The 18,902-nt window shown below is 39.2% G+C and overlaps 1 protein-coding gene across 1 annotated transcript; it reads left to right on the top strand.

Moving 5' to 3' along the window:
* The first annotated feature begins 11,264 nt into the window (after window positions 1-11,264).
* Window positions 11,265-18,463, top strand: LOC141638501 (deoxyhypusine synthase-like). Its single transcript, XM_074447914.1, has 4 exons — window positions 11,265-11,473; window positions 11,556-11,723; window positions 17,679-17,897; window positions 18,296-18,463. Exons 1-4 carry the CDS (start codon window positions 11,279-11,281, stop codon window positions 18,422-18,424), a joined length of 711 nt encoding a protein of 236 aa, XP_074304015.1. The 5' UTR covers window positions 11,265-11,278; the 3' UTR covers window positions 18,425-18,463.
* The last annotated feature ends 439 nt before the right edge of the window (window positions 18,464-18,902 follow it).

Below are 18,902 nucleotides of genomic sequence, written 5' to 3'. Positions count from 1 at the left end.
TCTCCTCCTACATAATCCATAGCTAATTATTAGTTATTACTATAACATACTATAACAATAACAATACTAATTAATCTCTAATTATCCCATTAATTTAGTCATAACCCTAATTAATTTTTTAAACGACATGCTAATTAATTATGCTTTACTAATTAAAGACAAAGAGGACAAGAGTGAACATAATCTTACCACAATATGAACAAATAGCAAGAGTAAGGATTTGAGAATGAATTCTTCAAGAAGTGTGTGCTAGATCTTGAGGATAAGGTATATGATATTTTTAGAGGTTTTTAGAGAGTGGTAGCGTAAAGTGGTGTTGGTTGGGGGAGTGGCTACTAGTGAAAGAAATTTGAATAGATAAGGCTTTGAGAGTGATATACCACCTACCAACCTCGTGTAAAAAGCTGGACAGCGACAGGTCACTTGATCGAGTGAAGCTCCAATGCAGTGTCACTCAATCGAGTGACGCTGTTTCATAAACTTCCAGCCATTTCCTAGATTCCACTCGGTCCCCCACTCAGTATTTATGAAATTTTATTAAAGTGCGTTGTTTTGTTGTCTTTTGTTATTCCCTACCTTGGTCAATCGAAATGGTAACGCATTTCAACACTAAAATAACGAGTCATTTCAAATTTGGTTCAATTGAGTGCGATAAAAAATTTACAGGTTTTTAACGCTTAAATAAATACGACAATTAGTCTTGCTGAAGACGGGTCGGAGCAAAGGACGGGTAATGCCACTTACAAAACGAATAGGGGGACAAGGTGGGGGCACCTCCATGTGCTTCCCTCTCTCCTCTATTTGGGTCATTTGCGAGAGAAAATGGTATCCGTCACTCCAAAGTGACGGATACGTGCCGTCACAAATGAGATTTTGGGTAAATACGAGGTGTGATGGAATCGAATTGAAGTTGGGTTTGACCGGTCTACTGACAGTAAATCACGGGCTCAAAACACCTGCCCCTGTATATTGGACCTTGGACTGTCCTTTGATTCTTGTAGATCATTTGAGGCCGAAAAAACCCTTTGGTGTAGTAGTGAGAGGACAGTCAAAGCAGCCTAAGCCCTCCACGGTATTAATTTCTCGCTATTTCCATTGTTTCCTGCTTGTTGCTTTTGGTATGATCTGGGCATCTCTTACATTTTAATTTTATTAATTAATGTGGGAATTCATTTCCTTATAAAGTATCACAAATTCAAAATTATGCTTACATAATTCATCCATTGCTACTGGTTTCATTGAAGTATGTTACTGTATATGATTTAGGCATTGCTTTTTGTTTAGATTCCTTGCAAAAAGTTTGATTCTTGTCGTCTATCTTTTGCTATGTCTCCCATATGCTTTTACTATTGTTTGATAACTTAGTAAAATAATTGATTACAAAGCATATTGTTTATCTTGTGTGATACGTGCCTAATGTATAGTCTTTTTGGTCTATTTCAGCACGTATTTCTATGCATTTCTTTACTATTTTTATAGTATTTTGCCCCGAATTGGCTACTTTGGTGTATTTTGTCCTTTTTGTAGGAATGATCGCGGAAGTAGCGGAACCATGCTCTTTTCCGTCCTTTTTGCATGCATTTAGAGGAGACGGGATTGTCCCAGAGTGAGATGTTGCACTTGGAAGTGTCGCTGCACGCTTTACGAGGTATTTGAGTGAAGACGTAAGCTGAATTGAAGACCCAAGTGGTCTATCGAGCTGTTTGGAGGTCGATCGAATGGTTCCAAGGCTCCCTAAGGCTCGATCGAGAGGTTCCTTCCTCGATCGAGTGAGCTGCACATGATCCAAGCCTCGATCGAGTGACCTGTTGGTCGATCGAGGGCTTTCTGTTGAGACATTGGTCGATCGAGTGGTATGATCTACTCGATCGAGAGGCTTCGACGCTGTGGGCTTTAATTAGTCCGTGTATTTTGGTTTTTCCGCAAAAAAACTCTTAGACGTTAGCTATTTAACCTATGTTTACTAGGTTAATTAGGGGATCTCTGGATTTAATCTTTTTATCTATTCTTTTAGCACCTCTTTTTACTCTCTAAGTTTCACATTAGACACGGTGACTTTTCGACGTTGGATTGCTTCACTCGGATTTCGAGTTCTTTACGCCGGAATTTGCTTGGATTGTAATTCTCTCTTCTCCTAATAATAATTAACCTTCTTGTTGTTTTAATTCTTGTTTTGTTATCATTCTTTCTGCCCTAATTTCTATTATCGCATTTTATCGTTATTTCGTCATGTCTTCTGCTGGAATCTTGTTTGCTGTTAGTTTTATTACGAATATGAGTAGCTAAACCCCTTCATGTTGGGATTAGGTGATCTGCGGTAGATTAATGACAACGTAGTAAATGAATTAGACGAATTGACTAAGAGACCCTGTCACTATAGCAATATAACTGTAATTCTCGACCTAGTTGAGTGCACGCTTCTATGTCACCCATTAATCTGCTACAATTAATCCGGATCGAAAGATTGGACTAAATAGGCTGCTATAAATGATGACCGCCCTAATGAGGACGAAAGTTAAGTTAGTGGTATTTTAGGGTGGGAAGTGGACCGAAAGGACCTTCTAATATCCGTCTCACATTAGTTCGCCTGAGTCATTTATCGCTAAGTTGTTGAACTACCGTAGTGAACCGAATTCCCGACATGTTCCTCTCTTATTGATAGTTTTAAATCGTTTTATTGCCTTTCTTTTATATCTCGCTTTATTTCTCTTCCTTTTTACTCCGTAGTTTAGAACCAAAAATTCAATCAACCCCATTGTTACCATAGGATTAGAAATAGATAGTCAGTAGTTGCATTACCTCCCCGAGGATTCGATACTCGACTGCCTCTACTACATTTTTAGTTGAGACCGTTAGGTTTTATTTTTGACAGTGCGCGACGGACGTGTCAAATTTTGGCGCCGTTCTTGGGGAGGCAACTGTTCAATTACTAGCTGTTTTATTTTTAATTCTCCTTTTAGTTTAAGGAACATCGTTCCTTAAACTATTCTCATATCTTGTCTTTAGTTTCGTCTTATGCGCAGGTCGCAGGGTGGTCCACTACTACCTTTTGATCCCGAGATTGAGAGATCTCTCGCGTAAAAGGAGACTATTTCAAGAGCAACACAGCCGAGGAAGAGCCCGGTTCTCGTGGTAACTTTTACGAGAACGAGCTTTTTCAAGACAATCCACCGTCTTCTCCGTTTTCAATTCATCCGTTGAATCTATCACTTTCCCAGATTTTCCCGAAATGGCCGAGGAAGCTACCATTGCTAGTCACTCCGAGCCCACTGCTGATAATATTTATAAAGGGTTCGAACTGCCGGGAGATGCTAGGAAGTTCGAGCCCAAGCCTGCATACATCAATATGGTCGAGAAGAATCGGTTCGGGAGCCATGAATCAAAACGCAGCTCAAAGATATGGAGACTTTCATTGATTATCATCGCTCCATACCTCCCCCCCGGCGTGATGATGATCGATCAAAGAAACTATGTTCATCTTCTCACTCCGCGATCTTTGCAAGGGAGTGGTACAGGATTTAGACAAAGCTGCTCACGGCATAACAGATTGGAATTCGCTAGCATTGGCGTTTTATAAGAAGTATTTCTCGCCTCGAGAACCATCGCCATCGAGCTCGGATAACAAGTTTCAAACAGGGGCCCGACGAGAACTTCCACGAGGCATGGCTTCGATTTAAGAAACTAGTGCGAACCATACCGCACTACGGTTTTGAAAGATGGAGTCTGCAACCATTTTTACAATGGTTTATATGATGATCAGGGCTATATTAGATGCAAAGAAGCCAACGGTCGATTTTCTGACAACTTGGGGCCGACGAAGGGATGGAAAATCATAGATGATTTAGCCACTCATAGGGCTGAATACGGGAATTCAAGGGGAAACCAAAGGAGAGCTGCTGAATCCTCTTCGATAGTCGCATTAGAAGCCCTTACCGCGAGGTTCGACAAGTATGAACTAGGGGGAGCTCTCAAGCCAGGGATGTACCAGGTTAATGCCATGACAGACGGTCCTTTCGTCTGTACGAGATGTGGGGTAGATGGACACGTCGCTGACCATTGTCCTAGTCCGTATGAGCAATGTGCTGCCTTTCAACACTACAGGCAAAACAACACTCATTACGAGCCGAATATCCACCCCAATTTGAGGTGGAGTAATCGAACAACGTACTCAATCCCACCGCTCCTCCAAATCAAAGAAGAAGAAATCTATATTCCTCCACACCGAAGCAACAAGGCTATCGAAGCCTCCGTCATTTTAACCCTCCTAACCACGGTTCATCTTCAAGTGGGGTGAGTGAAATGGGCGAGTTGAAGTCTATGATGCAAGCTATTACAAAGCAGCTTCATGCGAGTGATCAACAAAGAAGCACAAGTGATCAATAGAGAGACGCGACCATAAAGGCACTTGAGACTCAAGTTGCCCAACTCGCCGCGAATCAATCCTCAAGAAAGCCGGGTCATCTACCGACTCAAAATGAGAAGAACCCAAATGAGACGGTACATCTGATAGAGTTGAGAAGCGGTCTCTCTTATGAGGGACCGAAATGAAGAAATCGGACACGAAATAGTCTGAATCGATGATGAACGGTGTTACTCGTTAAGAAGAAGGGGCTCACGACAAAAGATTACTCGATCGATCAAATTAGGTGTTCGATCGAGTGGAAATGGTGAAGAATCGGTCGATCGAGTAGTCCTTCGCTCGATCGAGTGAACTGAAGTCGAAGATGGTCGATCGAGTGGGATCAAGTTGCTCGATCGATCGGGTTGCTTGAAGAAGGTACTCGATCGAGTGAACACATTGCTCGATCGAGTGATATTGATGACGGGAAGCTTATTCGAGAGCCTGCTAGTGCTCGTTTAAGCGAGGGATTACCAGAAAGGCCTCGTTCGAGAGGTAAGAAGCGTCCGAAGGATACTGAACTTGCTCCGGAAGACACTTTGGAGGCAAGAAACAAGGGACTTGAGATTCCAATTACTGTTCCCTTCCCGAGGCGGCTGCAGAATACCAAGATCAATCAACAGTTTAGCAAATTTGTTGAGCTTTTGAAGAGTTTAGAAGTTTCCGTGCCGTTCACTGAATTGCTGACTAAGGTACCCTCTTATTTACGATTTATGAAAGAGATTTTAGCGCGTAAGAGGACCATTAATGATAATGAGACCGTAGCCTTGACTGAGATGGGATCACCCCTATCTCAAAATAAGCTACCTCTTAAGCAATCAGACCCGGGTAGTTTTTCGATCCCTTGTCACATAGGAATGCAGTTGATTGATAATGCGCTATGCGATTTAGGCGCTAGCGTAAGTGTTTTACCATTGTCTCTAGCTAAGAGACTTGGTGTGACAAAACTGAGTTGCACCAACATGACTGTCCAGATGGCCGACCGTAGTTTATCACGGCCACTAGGTGTAGCGGAAGACGTACCTGTTCGGATCGGGAAGTTCTTTATTCCCGTCGATTTTGTCGTCTTAGATATCCCCGAAGATGTGCACACCCCTATCATTTTAGGGAGACCATTTTTGTCCACTGCCCACGCAGTAATAGATGTCGGGGGGAAGACTTTAACATTTCAGGTAGGGGATGAGGAACTGATTTTTCATCAGTCCAAGTTCCGGAGGGCTCCCATGCAAGCTCAGCCTTGCAATGCCCTCTCTTCTGTTGACCCTATTATTGACACTCTAGGTGAAAATTTGGAGAATATTGCTATTATTGTCAACCCTCCGCCTCAGATTGAGAGCAAGAAGGAGGCAATTTCGTCTGTTGTCCTTTACCGCAGTACGGATGAAGGCAAGAAAGGAGCCATCAAGGGACAAAGGTGCAACCATTATCGATCAAGTGGACCCAAGGATGCCAAAGAAGTCGATAGAGGGGCGAGAACGAAGACAGTTCGCACCTACATAGATGGGAACTACATTCCTCCTACTGTCACAAACAGTAATTCAAGCTCATGGAAATCAAAGAGGACGGTCAGTATCGCTGAAGTGACGTCCTCCAGTCAGAAGCCCACGAAGGGGCTACTGAAAGCTAATGGGAATTAAACGGGGAAATGCCCCGTGTAACAAAGTGTAATAGATATTTGGTTGAATTTCCTTTGAATTTCTTTTATTTACATTTTTATTAGGACAATTAGTTTAGACATTTCTTTAGCTTAGACTAAGACTATAGACTGTGTTTTTCTGCGTTTTTGGTATTTTGGGATACGTTTGGATATGTTTTACGCAGGTTTGGGGAAGATGCACGCAAATCAAGGAAGAAAAGACGGAAATTCGAAGAAGTCTACACGAGCCAGTCCTCGATCGAGTACTTTTTGTACTCGATCGAGTGAAAAATGGTTCGATCGAGCTTGCTGGTTACTCGATCGAGGAAGACCAAAAAGAAGCAGCTCGATCGAGAGGTTGATTACTCGATCGAGCAAGGGACATCAAAAAGTCCTCGATCGAGTGACCTAAAATCACTCGATCGAGTGAAATGAACAGTGGACGGGAGTTTCTTCTATACTTAACTCCTTATTATTTCAGTTTTCATTTCTAATTGTTTTAACCCCTAATTTCCGTCTAAACCTCCCCTAATCGCGATTGATTTTCCCCCAAATCCCCATTTCTTGCCCAAAATCCTCAAATCCACCACCTACATTCTATTGTCAGCCAATTAATCTTCAATAACCCCTTATTTTCCCCCTATTTCGTGCTCGTTTTTGCGGTTTTTAAAAGGGATTAGGGTTTGCGGCTTTTCAATCGAAAATCCGCCTTGCTTGCTTGTTTTTGAAGTTTAATTGCATATTGTAGGTTAATCATCATCAAGTAAGTATTTTCTATCACACTCTTTGCAATTTCTCTTGATATAATTCGAATTTTTGAGGTGATTTTGAATTAGGGCTCGAAAATTCCATGTCTAGTCGAATTGTTTCGATTTGATTGTGTTTATATGCCCTTAATTTGCTTGTTGATGATCTCTTCGCAATTCCTCGCTATGTCTACATGTTTAATTCGCATTTTGCGCGATTTCCGCGATTAGGGTTCCTGTGAGTCGAAATTTATCGACTGTAAGGCGGTTTTATGCTGCCATGCTATGCCTAACTGCAGTTCTTGACCACCTTTTGCTGCTGTTATCTGTTTTCCCGTCCCCTATCGCCATTACTTGATGTAAATTATTAGGAATCTCGCACTGTGAGTGGTTATTCTCGCCCAGTCATACATGCCTCAATTTCTGGTTTTCATGCCGTATTAGCTCTTTTGCAGTCACTGCTTTATCAAATTATCACCACTCACATGCTGTAATTCGAAATGTTTGAGGAATTGTTGGGTTTTGCATTCTGGAAGTCGAATTCTTCGACTAATAGGGCCATTCTTTTTGCTGTCACATGTTGGTTAGCGGTTGTTTTAGCCACGGTTAGCAGCATCCTTTCTTATTCATGCCCTTTGATACTTTGCGGGATGGACGCGAGTTCTCGGTCTTCTACTAGTACGTCCTCCGGCTCGTCGCTGAGCGAGTCGGTGGCCCCCGCGTTGCCACTAGCTCCGCCTTGGTCACCACCGCAAAGACCAGTTTCTACTTGTCTCAGTGCAGGGACGGTCTACTTCGCGGCCGGCTCGGCGGGAGCTCGGTTCGAGCTTCACGAGCCATCACTCCTCCTAGGCCCTTCTCTCTGTTGGATCATGGATTCGAGCCCCGTTCCAGCAGCTGGTATCTTTACCGAGACCACACCAGCGAGCTAGCCAGTTAGCCATCACTTCCAGCCCTTCAGAGGCTGTTGTTACGAGGGAGGGCGCTCTCACACCTCTACCGAAGATGCCCACGGAAGAGGAAGCGGGAGGCCGGAGCATCTTCTAGCTCTCAGACTCCGGCCCCGACTCAGGCTCAGGCTGGAGATGACGACTGAGTCTCCCCCTTGTTTGTTGCTGGTTTGGGGAGACTGTTTTGTTGAGTCGGAGTACACGAGAGACGGCGGTGCCGACGACGAGTAGCTCTTGGTCTACTCACTTCCCGGTTTTTCGGTTTGGGGAAGTTCGTGTTTTGTATGTTCTCTCACTCTTTTTATTTCGTCTCCTTTATTTTTATTTTATTGGTTGTATACTCCCATCCCCCATTTTTCTGCTGGTGTATGCTGGAGGACAACGAGGGCGTTGTCCGTTTTGGTTTGGGGAGGGTATTGCATCCTTTTGAGTCTGCATCTGCATTTGCCTTGCATTCACGTTTAATTTTTCAGTTTGCATTTGTTGTTTATTTTCAAAAAATCAAAAATACAAAAAATTAGAAATTGTTAAAAAATTCAAAAAAAAATTCACGTTTATTTTTGCATTTAGGTTGAGTCGGAACGGTAGATTCCCGTGATGAAATTGCACTATAACTTGTCACATTACTTGAGCCTTGCACTTGTATTGATAGTTTTAGCCTTGTCATACGCATAATCTACGAATTTCTGTTCAAATAATAGCTGACTGTTTAGACTTGACCTGATAAACTGGCAAACTACTTAAAATTCTGATTTTTAGAGCCATAACTGGTGACATTCATGACCAGTTCATTAGGAATTTTGAGAGTAGTACTCCTTGCATAGCATGTTTGTCTCATTTGCACATTTATGACATTCAATTTCTCGTCAAATGCACATATTCGGGTTGTGGTTGGTGTCACATGCAGGGAGGGTCTTGCAAATTCCCCTTCTTTATATATCTTCACCCATTTAGCTCCACTTTAGCCAAACTTGCCTTTTTGACCCATTAGCTACATTCCAAACTAAGCCTGCCTAGTCAAGCTAGTTAGTTTGTCCTTTTGTGGTATGTCTACCATTGCAGTTTGGCCTGTCTTTCTCGTTGGAGTTGGTGTTTGTGTTAAGGAAGGAGGAAAGAAAGGAAAAAAAAGAGTATTGAAAAAGAAAAAAAAAGGAAACGTGAAAGAAAGAAAAAAAAAAGAAAAATGAATGAAAATGAAAAACATGGAAAAAATAGAAAAAGAGCTGATAAGCAAAAGAAAGAAATAGAGATTGTGTAAGATGTTGTCCCCTCTTGTCAGAGTTGAGAAGATGTTCGAAGATGTACAATCGACAAGAGGGTTGGTTGTTTCAGTTAGCTGTTTCGCATTTGCGTTTAAAAAAGGGAACTTTGTGACCGTCCCCACTCCTCCGCTCTTATTCCAATATTTTTTTTGAGGAGATTGTGTTTGAGTCTAGTGAGTTTTGTGCCAAGTGAAGGGCACCCGTACTTAGTCTTTCGGTCGGTTTGAGATCCTGGATGGTTTATTATGGTCCTGTTAGGAACTAGCTTGACGCTTTTACCTCCACATTACCATAACTTGTTTTGCCTTTTCTCACCTGAACCTCACTATTCCCATATTATTTGCAAACCCTCGGCTGTGACGGACATTATTGGTTGGAGTGTGTGCATTAGTACTTGAATTGTCTTTCATTTTTGTTGCATGCATGCTATGTAGGTCGCAGTTAGGTGAGTGACTGTCTTTTCTTCTCTCTTTTACATATTACATTTGCCCTTTGCTTCATGAGAGAAGAGTGACCACGTGAGAGTCCAGTTTTGTTGGTCTTGCAAGGTCGATAGGTCAGCTTTATTTCTGAACACCTATAATTCGTTTGCGTATTGATTTGCTTGCTCAACTGTTGATTTTTGTTGCATTAATTTGGCTCAAGTAGACAAGTTAAGCTAGCTACGAGTTATCATTTCCGTTCCATTAGTTTAGTTTTGAGTTTACTCGAGGGCGAGTAAAGGTTTGGTTTGGGGGATTTGATACGTGCCTAATGTATAGTCTTTTTGGTCTATTTCAAGGACGTATTTCTATGCATTTCTTTACTATTTTTATAGTATTTTTCCCCGAATTGGCTACTTTGGTGTATTTTGTCCTTTTTGTAGGAATGATCGCGGAAGTAGCGGAACCATGCTCTTTTCCGTCCTTTTTGCATGCATTTAGAGGAGACGGGATTGTCCCAGAGTGAGATGTTGCACTTGGAAGTGTCGCTGCACGCTTTACGAGGTATTTGAGTGAAGACGTAAGCTGAATTGAAGACCCAAGTGGTCTATCGAGCTGTTTGGAGGTCGATCGAATGGTTCCAAGGCTCCCTAAGGCTCGATCGAGAGGTTCCTTCCTCGATCGAGTGAGCTGCACATGATCCAAGCCTCGATCGAGTGACCTGTTGGTCGATCGAGGGCTTTCTGTTGAGACATTGGTCGATCGAGTGGTATGATCTACTCGATCGAGAGGCTTCGACGCTGTGGGCTTTAATTAGTCCGTGTATTTTGGTTTTTCCGCAAAAAAAACTCTTAGACGTTAGCTATTTAACCTATGTTTACTAGGTTAATTAGGGGATCTCTGGATTTAATCTTTTTATCTATTCTTTTAGCACCTCTTTTTACTCTCTAAGTTTCACATTAGACACGGTGACTTTTCGACGTTGGATTGCTTCACTCGGATTTCGAGTTCTTTACGCCGGAATTTGCTTGGATTGTAATTCTCTCTTCTCCTAATAATAATTAACCTTCTTGTTGTTTTAATTCTTGTTTTGTTATCATTCTTTCTGCCCTAATTTCTATTATCGCATTTTATCGTTATTTCGTCATGTCTTCTGCTGGAATCTTGTTTGCTGTTAGTTTTATTACGAATATGAGTAGCTAAACCCCTTCATGTTGGGATTAGGGGATCTGCGGTAGATTAATGACAACGTAGTAAATGAATTAGACGAATTGACTAAGAGACCCTGTCACTATAGCAATATAACTGTAATTCTCGACCTAGTTGAGTGCACGCTTCTATGTCACCCATTAATCTGGCTACAATTAATCCTGGATCGAAAGATTGGACTAAATAGGCCTGCTATAAACAGATGAGACTTTTAATGAGGACGAAAGTTAAGTTAGTGGTATTTTAGGGTGGGAAGTGGACCGAAAGGACCTTCTAATATCCGTCTCACATTAGTTCGTCTGAGTCATTTACTGCTAAGTTGTTGAACTACCGTAGTGAACCGAATTCCCGACATGTTCCTCTCTTATTGATAGTTTTAAATCGTTTTATTGCCTTTACTGCTATCTGCTTTATTTCTCTTCCTTTTTACTCCGTATTTTAGAACCAAAAATTCAATCAACCCCCATTGTTACCATAGGATTAGAAATAGATAGCTGTAGTTGCATTACCTCCCTGAGGATTCGATACTCGACTGCCTCTACTACATTTTTAGTTGAGACCGTTAGGTTTTATTTTTGACAGGTACGCGACAGACGTGTCATTGTGTTACACTGAATTATTCCTCCCTTCTTAAATTTTTCAGTAAGTGACAAAATGGTGGAAGATAGTATGGCATCTACTCGCGCTGTCGTGTTCAAGGAATCCGAGAACTTGGAAGGAAAACGCCCAAAGATTGAAGGCTATGATTTTAATCAAGGTGTCAATTATTCAGAGTTGCTAAACTCGTTTGTTTCTACTGGTTTTCAAGCCTCCAATCTTGGAGATGCCATTCAACTAGTTAATCAAATGGTTGGTACTTTTTTTTTTTTAAAGAGTGTTGTGTCACATTCTTGTTTGTTGTTGTTTTGATTTCATTTTTGTGTGAATAAAGCTGGAGTGGAGGCTGGCAGATGAGGAGCCTGTAAATGATTGCACTGAGGAAGAGAAGGATCCTAGCTTCAGAGAATCTACCAGGTGCAAACTGTTCTTGGGCTTTACTTCAAATCTTATTTCCTCTGGTGTTCGTGACACTGTTCGCTATCTGGTTCAACATCATATGGTAAGTACAACTGAACACTTTTCCTTCTTCTACTTTGAGCGTTTGTGCTACTTACAACCCATAGGCAGGCCATGTCCTATTCCATTTCTCTTCTCTAAGTGAAGTTGATCCGTTGATGTTTTAACATAATTCGGTAGCTCTTGAGTCTCTTATCAAACGGTTTGACCAACCCAAATACTTATTGCTCCTTCAATTATATGGGCAATTGATTCATCAAAACTGTCTCTTATAAATTTTTTGTGATACAATAGATGTTTGTTTTCGGGGTTTTAGCGAGGTTGTAATGAGTCAGAGCAGAAATGAAAGCATTAACACTGTGGAGTAGCAAATGTTGGTAATTTAAGTGTAATTACCGGTTCATTTTAGCGTATTCAGGTTTGGTTCGTAGATGGTTAAGTTCGTTATAATATAATGTAAGTTCGGGTAGTACGGAGTGTACACTTGCATAATTGTTAACGAATTTATGGTATAGTTTTCGTTTGAAAGACTATGACGGAGTGGTTCGGGGGCAACTGCCGTCGAAACTTTGACGGATTTTAATTCCCGCAACAGGAATGAAATAAGTCGGAATTTGTGAAGAGTTGCATCTCTTCACAAATACATTCCCCTGATCCATCTCATTTCTATATAAATAGACATGGATTGAAGATGTTTGAGGTATAGAAAAATAATCTCATCTTCTGCATTATAGAACGATATAACAATCTACACACAATACTTCTGAATTACTTCTCTGATTTTTGGTTTGTGCCCAAAATCAGAGGGACACTGTCTTATCTCAATAGGAAATTCGGTTTAACCCGGGCACAAATAAAGGTCGAATTGTTCTATTAGGAAAGCGAAGTCGATTCGGTGTGGTTAATTATTGTCAATCCTTATTCGTGCAAATCAATTTTCTAATAATCTAATAGAACAATTTTCAAATCGCAAATGGTAAGGAAATGACAATGAAGGTTAACAAACTGGAGAAGTTTGAGGGTGTTCATTTCTGAGATGAAATCTATATGCAGGACGATACTGACATATGGAAAACAGGGAGATTTGGTTTGCGGTTGTTATTTTCAGAATGCATGTTTGTTTATTGCGAGATATATCGTATCGAATCTGGGACAATCAATTCTTTTGCGGATTGACAAATTTGGCCAGTTTTGGGTCATTTTACGATTTCATTGTAAAATGACAAAATGGGCATGCAAGTTGAAACTTTGCGAGCAGTGAAGCGGTTCCATAATTTTCTTCTAAGATGTCTCATGCTAATGGTTTAATATGCAATATATTAAATGGTGCAAGACTTGTTGTGCTTTTGTTAGCAAGTTCAATCTTTGAACAATATCACATCAGATAAGTAAAATTTTTATCATAAAAGTTATACATATTTAGTTTGGTAGTTCAATAGTCAATCAACATATTGCTTGGCTTGAGTAATAAGATTGGCTTGTGTTTTTTGTTACATTAATTTGAGAATCAAGATAGGGAGGCATGATAGGGTGAAATCATACTCCATTAGTCTTACTGCCTAACGATGATGGGATCGCTATGCGAAACAAAATCGAGAATCGTAATTTTGGTACAGTTTGAAGTTCGTTACTTCGTTACTTGGTTTCAAGCGCCTTGTGGTGTTGTTGGCATTGTTCTTCAATGTGAACTATAAGGCGGTTCTTTGCATTTCATGTTTGCCATGAATGTATTGGCAATAAGATCTCTAACTGAAAGACACTGCTAAGATAAGTATACATATACTCCTTCTTACTCTGTTCGTGTTTGGTTCACATTGTCTTTGATATATAACTGGTGATAATGGTTATCATTTATGTAAATAATTATGTTTACATTTGCTTTAGTATTCTTGATATTCTAAACAAGCATACATGTCTGAAATCAAATGATGATTTAGATAATTAATTTGACTGGTATGTTAATGTAAATTATTACATGCCTTAGCGTGATAAATAAAACTGATTTATTAAATTAATGATGCAAGTAATTTTAATTCATGTGTTGGGTTTTGTTGTTCGATCTGCATGTATAATTCGCATTTTGATGTATAACATCATCCATGATTAGGAGATTTGATGACTAACTATGCTAAGCATGGTGGCAGTAGTTCAATGATTACTCAATTTATCAAATTATTTTCTAAATGGCATTTTTTTCGTGAAGATTAGTGGGCATGTACACCAAATTTTGATGGAATTGACTAGTTTGAAGTTAATTAATGGCAGAGTATGTTTAATTTTTGATGAAATGAAATCTGATGCTTGGAATAGGAAAAGTTGTTTAATGACTCATATGATGAATGCACCATGTCGATATTATTTTTGCATGTAAAATAGTATTTCTGATTAGATAATTTATTTTCATGTTAAACACTCTTTTGGTGGGTTAAATACTTGGTATGGTCAAAATTAAGTGGTTATACATATGCATTGATTGTTTTTTAGGACTAAGAAGAAATTTCTTAGTTGGTATTTAATTTTTTAATGTGAAGAACATAAGGTATTGATTATATGGAATCAGTGTAATACGGAGAATTATAAATTATTAATATATATACCCTCTCCTTGGCATGATACACGGGAATGTAAAGTTGAGCGGTATCATTCAAGTACTTGTATGACTCGATAGTATAGTGTAATGGTCTTTTAGGTGGTGTCAAGTTCCGGTTCTGTGATGACTTTAGACACTCTAGTTTTTTTTTAAGAGGAGTGGGGTACATACTCCTCAAAACGTATTTTATGTTAAGTTGGTCTCATTGTAAATATTAAATTTTGATCAAAGTTATTTATTAATCTTAGTGTATGTCATGTTAAATATATTTAAATATATTTGTTGATCAATTGATTTAATGATAATGATCATGCCTTTGTGATGCGGTTACTGTGCATTGTCTTGTGAAATGATTGTGTTGTAGATGAGTGTCATCATGACATGCTCTCTTGAATGTAATACACGGAATTATGTATATTGAGTGGTAACATATGATTCACATATGTGGCTTGTTAGAAATATAAGTGTATCATATGAGAAGGTCGTTCAAATTGTGTTATTTCTTACATTGAGTATTATGTGAGATGAACATACATGTCCATAAGAATGTTTATAGAAAATAGTGTTTAGATCAATGAATATTTGATCGATTATTTAACAATGTGGTGATCGGTTATTTAATAATGTTGTTAGTGTGCTAACTGTTTTGTATGATTGTTTAACATGTTATATCTTGTGTAAAGCATTTTAAAGTTTGATTATTTAATTGGTTTATTTACCATATAATCTCGGGAATGATGGTTTGTGAAAACCATGGTGAGATTATGGAGTCATGGTGGTTTATCATGTAAGAGGTAAATCAATAGCATTGAATGTACAATTATTGACAATCCGGTTATGGAGTTGTCATGTGTTGTAGCATTATTGACAAGTTGGTCTTTGACACAAAGCAAAGATTATTTACCTGGTAAAAGGTGGTTTTGTCATCATGTTCTTCTATGAAGGACATGGGGGAGGTAATATGATCCTCGGTATTAGGATCAAGTGTGAGAGTATGAGTGTTATTCTCCGGTTAATACTCTCAAAGGTCGAGTATGGTGCTTTTATCCAATAATGAAATTGGAGATGACTCGGGTTTTCAGAAGGGCTTATTTATTGTGGTTTGACAAGTTGAGTAAGTATACTAGTTTAGCTAGTACTCATCCTTGGCAAGCTATTAGGCAAGTGTGAAAATGTATAAAGTAAACCATGAATTATGGTTTGTCCTATGTTGGTTTTCCTTCGTTATAGAGGGATAATGTTATGCAAATTGATTTACCAATGTAGATGGTCATTTCTACAAATGGTAGAGTGTTCTTGCTTATGGGAGTCACCATTAGCTTATGGTTTCCAAGAAGCGGATTTGCCTTAAAAATTTGACATTGGAGTTGGTATGCGTAGTGTTAGCATATAGCCGGTTAAAAGGCTAAGTTCATTCATATAAGTTTTGATAGTGAATAGCGGTTCGCACCTGGGTGTTTGTTATAACACGGTTTATGGACTATCATAAATGGGAATTGATATTGGTTGTTTTGTGAGATCTCATTTTTAGTTGATCACTTTGCATAAAGGATCAATTGGGGGACTTAGTTATAAAGTCGGTTGACGGGATGAGACTAAAACTCGTATAAGATCCTTGGCGATAGGATACCCAATTCCCCTCTAATAGAATGTTAGAGGCTGAATTCAATGTGGAAGGCCTATTGTTAAGAGATTGAAGCACACAATAATTAAGTCCCGAGGTGTGTGCTTAGACTTGCATGTTCTAAGGTTGAAGTCTATCTTCTTAATTGATCTTTTGAAAAAGTGTGTTTGCAGGGACACGATGAAAAGAATCAACCTATATGAACATGAAGTACAGCTGCTTCAAGGGAGTATGGGTTTGACTCCTGATATGTTCATGAATAGATATGGGATACTAGGCTTGTAAATAAGTGTCGGTTTTGTAACTTTAGAAGTAAATTAATTTATGTGTGAGTTATCTTCATGTATTCAAAATGGGTAAAAAGGGTTCAATGCTTAGTCACACCCCGATACTCGAATATTTGGAATGTGTAATTTCACAAAGTGGAAATTCAATCTTCCTGACATTTTCATTTATGCATAAATTGGTATGTTTGTTAGCTGCTTTAAAAGCTTGAATTACGCTTAAATGGGGGAGGAATGTTGGTAATTTCAGTGTCATTACCGGTTCATTTTAGCGTATTCAGGTTTGGTTCGTAGATGGGTAAGTTCGTTATAATATAATGTAAGTTCGGGTAGTACGGAGTGTACACATTGTTAACGAATTTACGGTATAGTTTTCGTTTGAAAGACTATGACGGAGTGGTTCGGGGGCAACGCCGTCGAAACTTTGACGGATTTTAATTCCCGCAATACGAATGAAATAAGTCGGAATTTGTGAAGAGTTGCATCTCTTTACAACCCTATTTCGGTTTTTAAAAATCGTTTTAATCTTTTCTCTCGATTTAAATTTGAAGTTTTTATAAAAGAAAGACGGAATTCGATTTTAAAACCCCTAAGTTCACCTTGACTTTCCATTACATTTTCGTTCTTCCTTTTTGTTTTTCATCTTCCCTTTTTTTATTCGCATTTTGAGGCGTGCGTTCACCCATGAACGGTTCGAAAAGATGATTCATGTCAGCCGACCCCAAATCATTTTGGGATTAAGGCTCTGATGTTGTTGTTGTTGCATCTCTTTACAAATACATTCCCCTGATCCATCTCATTTCTATATAAATAGACATGGATTAAAGATGTTTGAGATATAGAAAAATAATCTAATCTTCTGCATTATAGAACGACATAACAATCTACACACAATACTTCTGAATTACTTCTCTGATTTTTGGCTTGTGCCCAAAATCAGAGGGACACCGTCTTATCTCAATAGGAAATTCGGTTTAACCCGGGCACAAATAAGGGTCGAGTTGTTCTATTAGGAAAGCGAAGTCGATTCGGTGTGGTTAATTATTGTCAATCCTTATTCGTGCAAATCAATTTTCTAACAGCAAATGAAATGGGTACTTGTGATACTTTTAAAAAAGCCTCCCCTGGGTCCTGGCATATTTCTTCAGACTCAGAATTATTTGGGAGTTGTGGCGCAGGTGATGGGCCGCCCTTGCTTGCCGCTTGAGGGCGGATAATTATAGTTGTTGGTAGACATTTCTGCAACCGCTTTTTCTCAGAGGATCTTACAATTCTTACTTGTCTCATGCTCTTCCTAAATATGGGTAACTATTGTGTACTTGTGGCATGGATCAATGCACCCTATATGGTTTAGGACTAACATTTCAATAACTGATTTCTCTGTCAATGTTAGCTGTTAAATGTTGAGAGTTGTGTTTTGGATATATATTGCATGGTCTTTGACTCGCTGTTAAATTTCTGTGATTAGAATTAGTGTTATACAAATTTGCCTATGTTCAGGTTGACGTGATAGTAACGACGACTGGGGGTATAGAAGAAGACCTTATTAAATGTCTAGCACCCACTTTCAAAGGTGAATTTTCCTTAGCTGGAGCTGAATTGCGTTCGAGAGGGTTGAACCGCATTGGTAATTTGTTGGTTCCGAATGACAACTACTGCAAATTTGAAGATTGGATCATTCCAATTTTTGATAAAATGTTGGAAGAGCAAACTTCAGAGGTAATTCGTTACACAGCAATAGTGTGTATTTATTTAACTATTTTTGTTTTTCCTAATTATGTTCTTTCTCAATGAAGGTGTTCTTTCTAAATCATATTGCATGGCATGTGTCCTTTTTTCGAAACATGTGAAATTCTGGATGAATGCACCATATTACCTAGTATTTGTTCTTATCATTAGACAAGATAACCAAATGATTTATCAAATACCTCCAGGGAATGAACCAATAATTAGTTTGACAGTCAATTATTCATGGTCTCTATTTTCGATCCTCAACTTAGTGTTCTTTTTTGGTTTTCGTAATCCAATCCCCACTTCCTTCAAACTATAAACTGTTATATTCCCCCTTCAAATGCATATTACTCCTTGTCCTTATTTTATATGGCTAATATCTGCAGAAAATATTATGGACGCCATCCAAGTTGATTGCTCGTTTAGGAAGAGAAATAAATGACGAGTCTTCATATCTCTACTGGGCATCCATGGTAAGAACACACAAGAATCTTGGATGTGTAATATTTCATTGAAAATTTATTTGGACTTAATGCGTCTTCGCTTTTGATCTCTTGGATAAGTATGCCACTCTCTCTCACTCGTCCTTCTAGGGTCGCTTCTATTCCCTTCTCTCCGCTTTGATGAATAAGGCTTTGGAATATCATCATCTTCACAGATGCCCGTCCTGCATTCCTGCTTAGTCAGTTAGTCTATCCCGGTCTGCAACCTCTCTAGAATAGCCAACCAACAAATAATATAATGCTTTGGACATTCAAGGTGTTCCAACCAAATTCATACCCCTGTGACTCTGTCCACTTCACTTTGGGCTTATCCCCTATAGGCCAAGTATACCGTCCTGTCACTGTATAAGCATGCTGCCCATTCCTCCATATCATATTATCATAACCCTCCCAAGAAGTTACTTTTTACATAACAAAATCTCGTCCAAGACAATGTTGCATTTTCACAAACTTGCAAATTTTTTGCTCACTTATGGTGCTTATATAATTG

This window comes from Silene latifolia, unplaced genomic scaffold, assembly GCF_048544455.1.
Source record: "Silene latifolia isolate original U9 population unplaced genomic scaffold, ASM4854445v1 scaffold_20.1, whole genome shotgun sequence".
Lineage (NCBI taxonomy): Eukaryota > Viridiplantae > Streptophyta > Magnoliopsida > Caryophyllales > Caryophyllaceae > Silene > Silene latifolia.
Note: the sequence above shows the minus strand (reverse complement) of the source record. Positions and strands in the feature narration are given on the sequence as shown.

Coding starts and splice junctions, on each gene's coding strand:
- LOC141638501 (XM_074447914.1), top strand. CDS start 11,279: ATGGTGGAAGATAGTATGGCATCTACTCGCGCTGTCGTGTTCAAGGAA. Junction 11,474..11,555: donor TTCAACTAGTTAATCAAATG/GTTGGTACTTTT, acceptor GTGTGAATAAAG/CTGGAGTGGAGGCTGGCAGA. Junction 17,898..18,295: donor TGGAAGAGCAAACTTCAGAG/GTAATTCGTTAC, acceptor TAATATCTGCAG/AAAATATTATGGACGCCATC.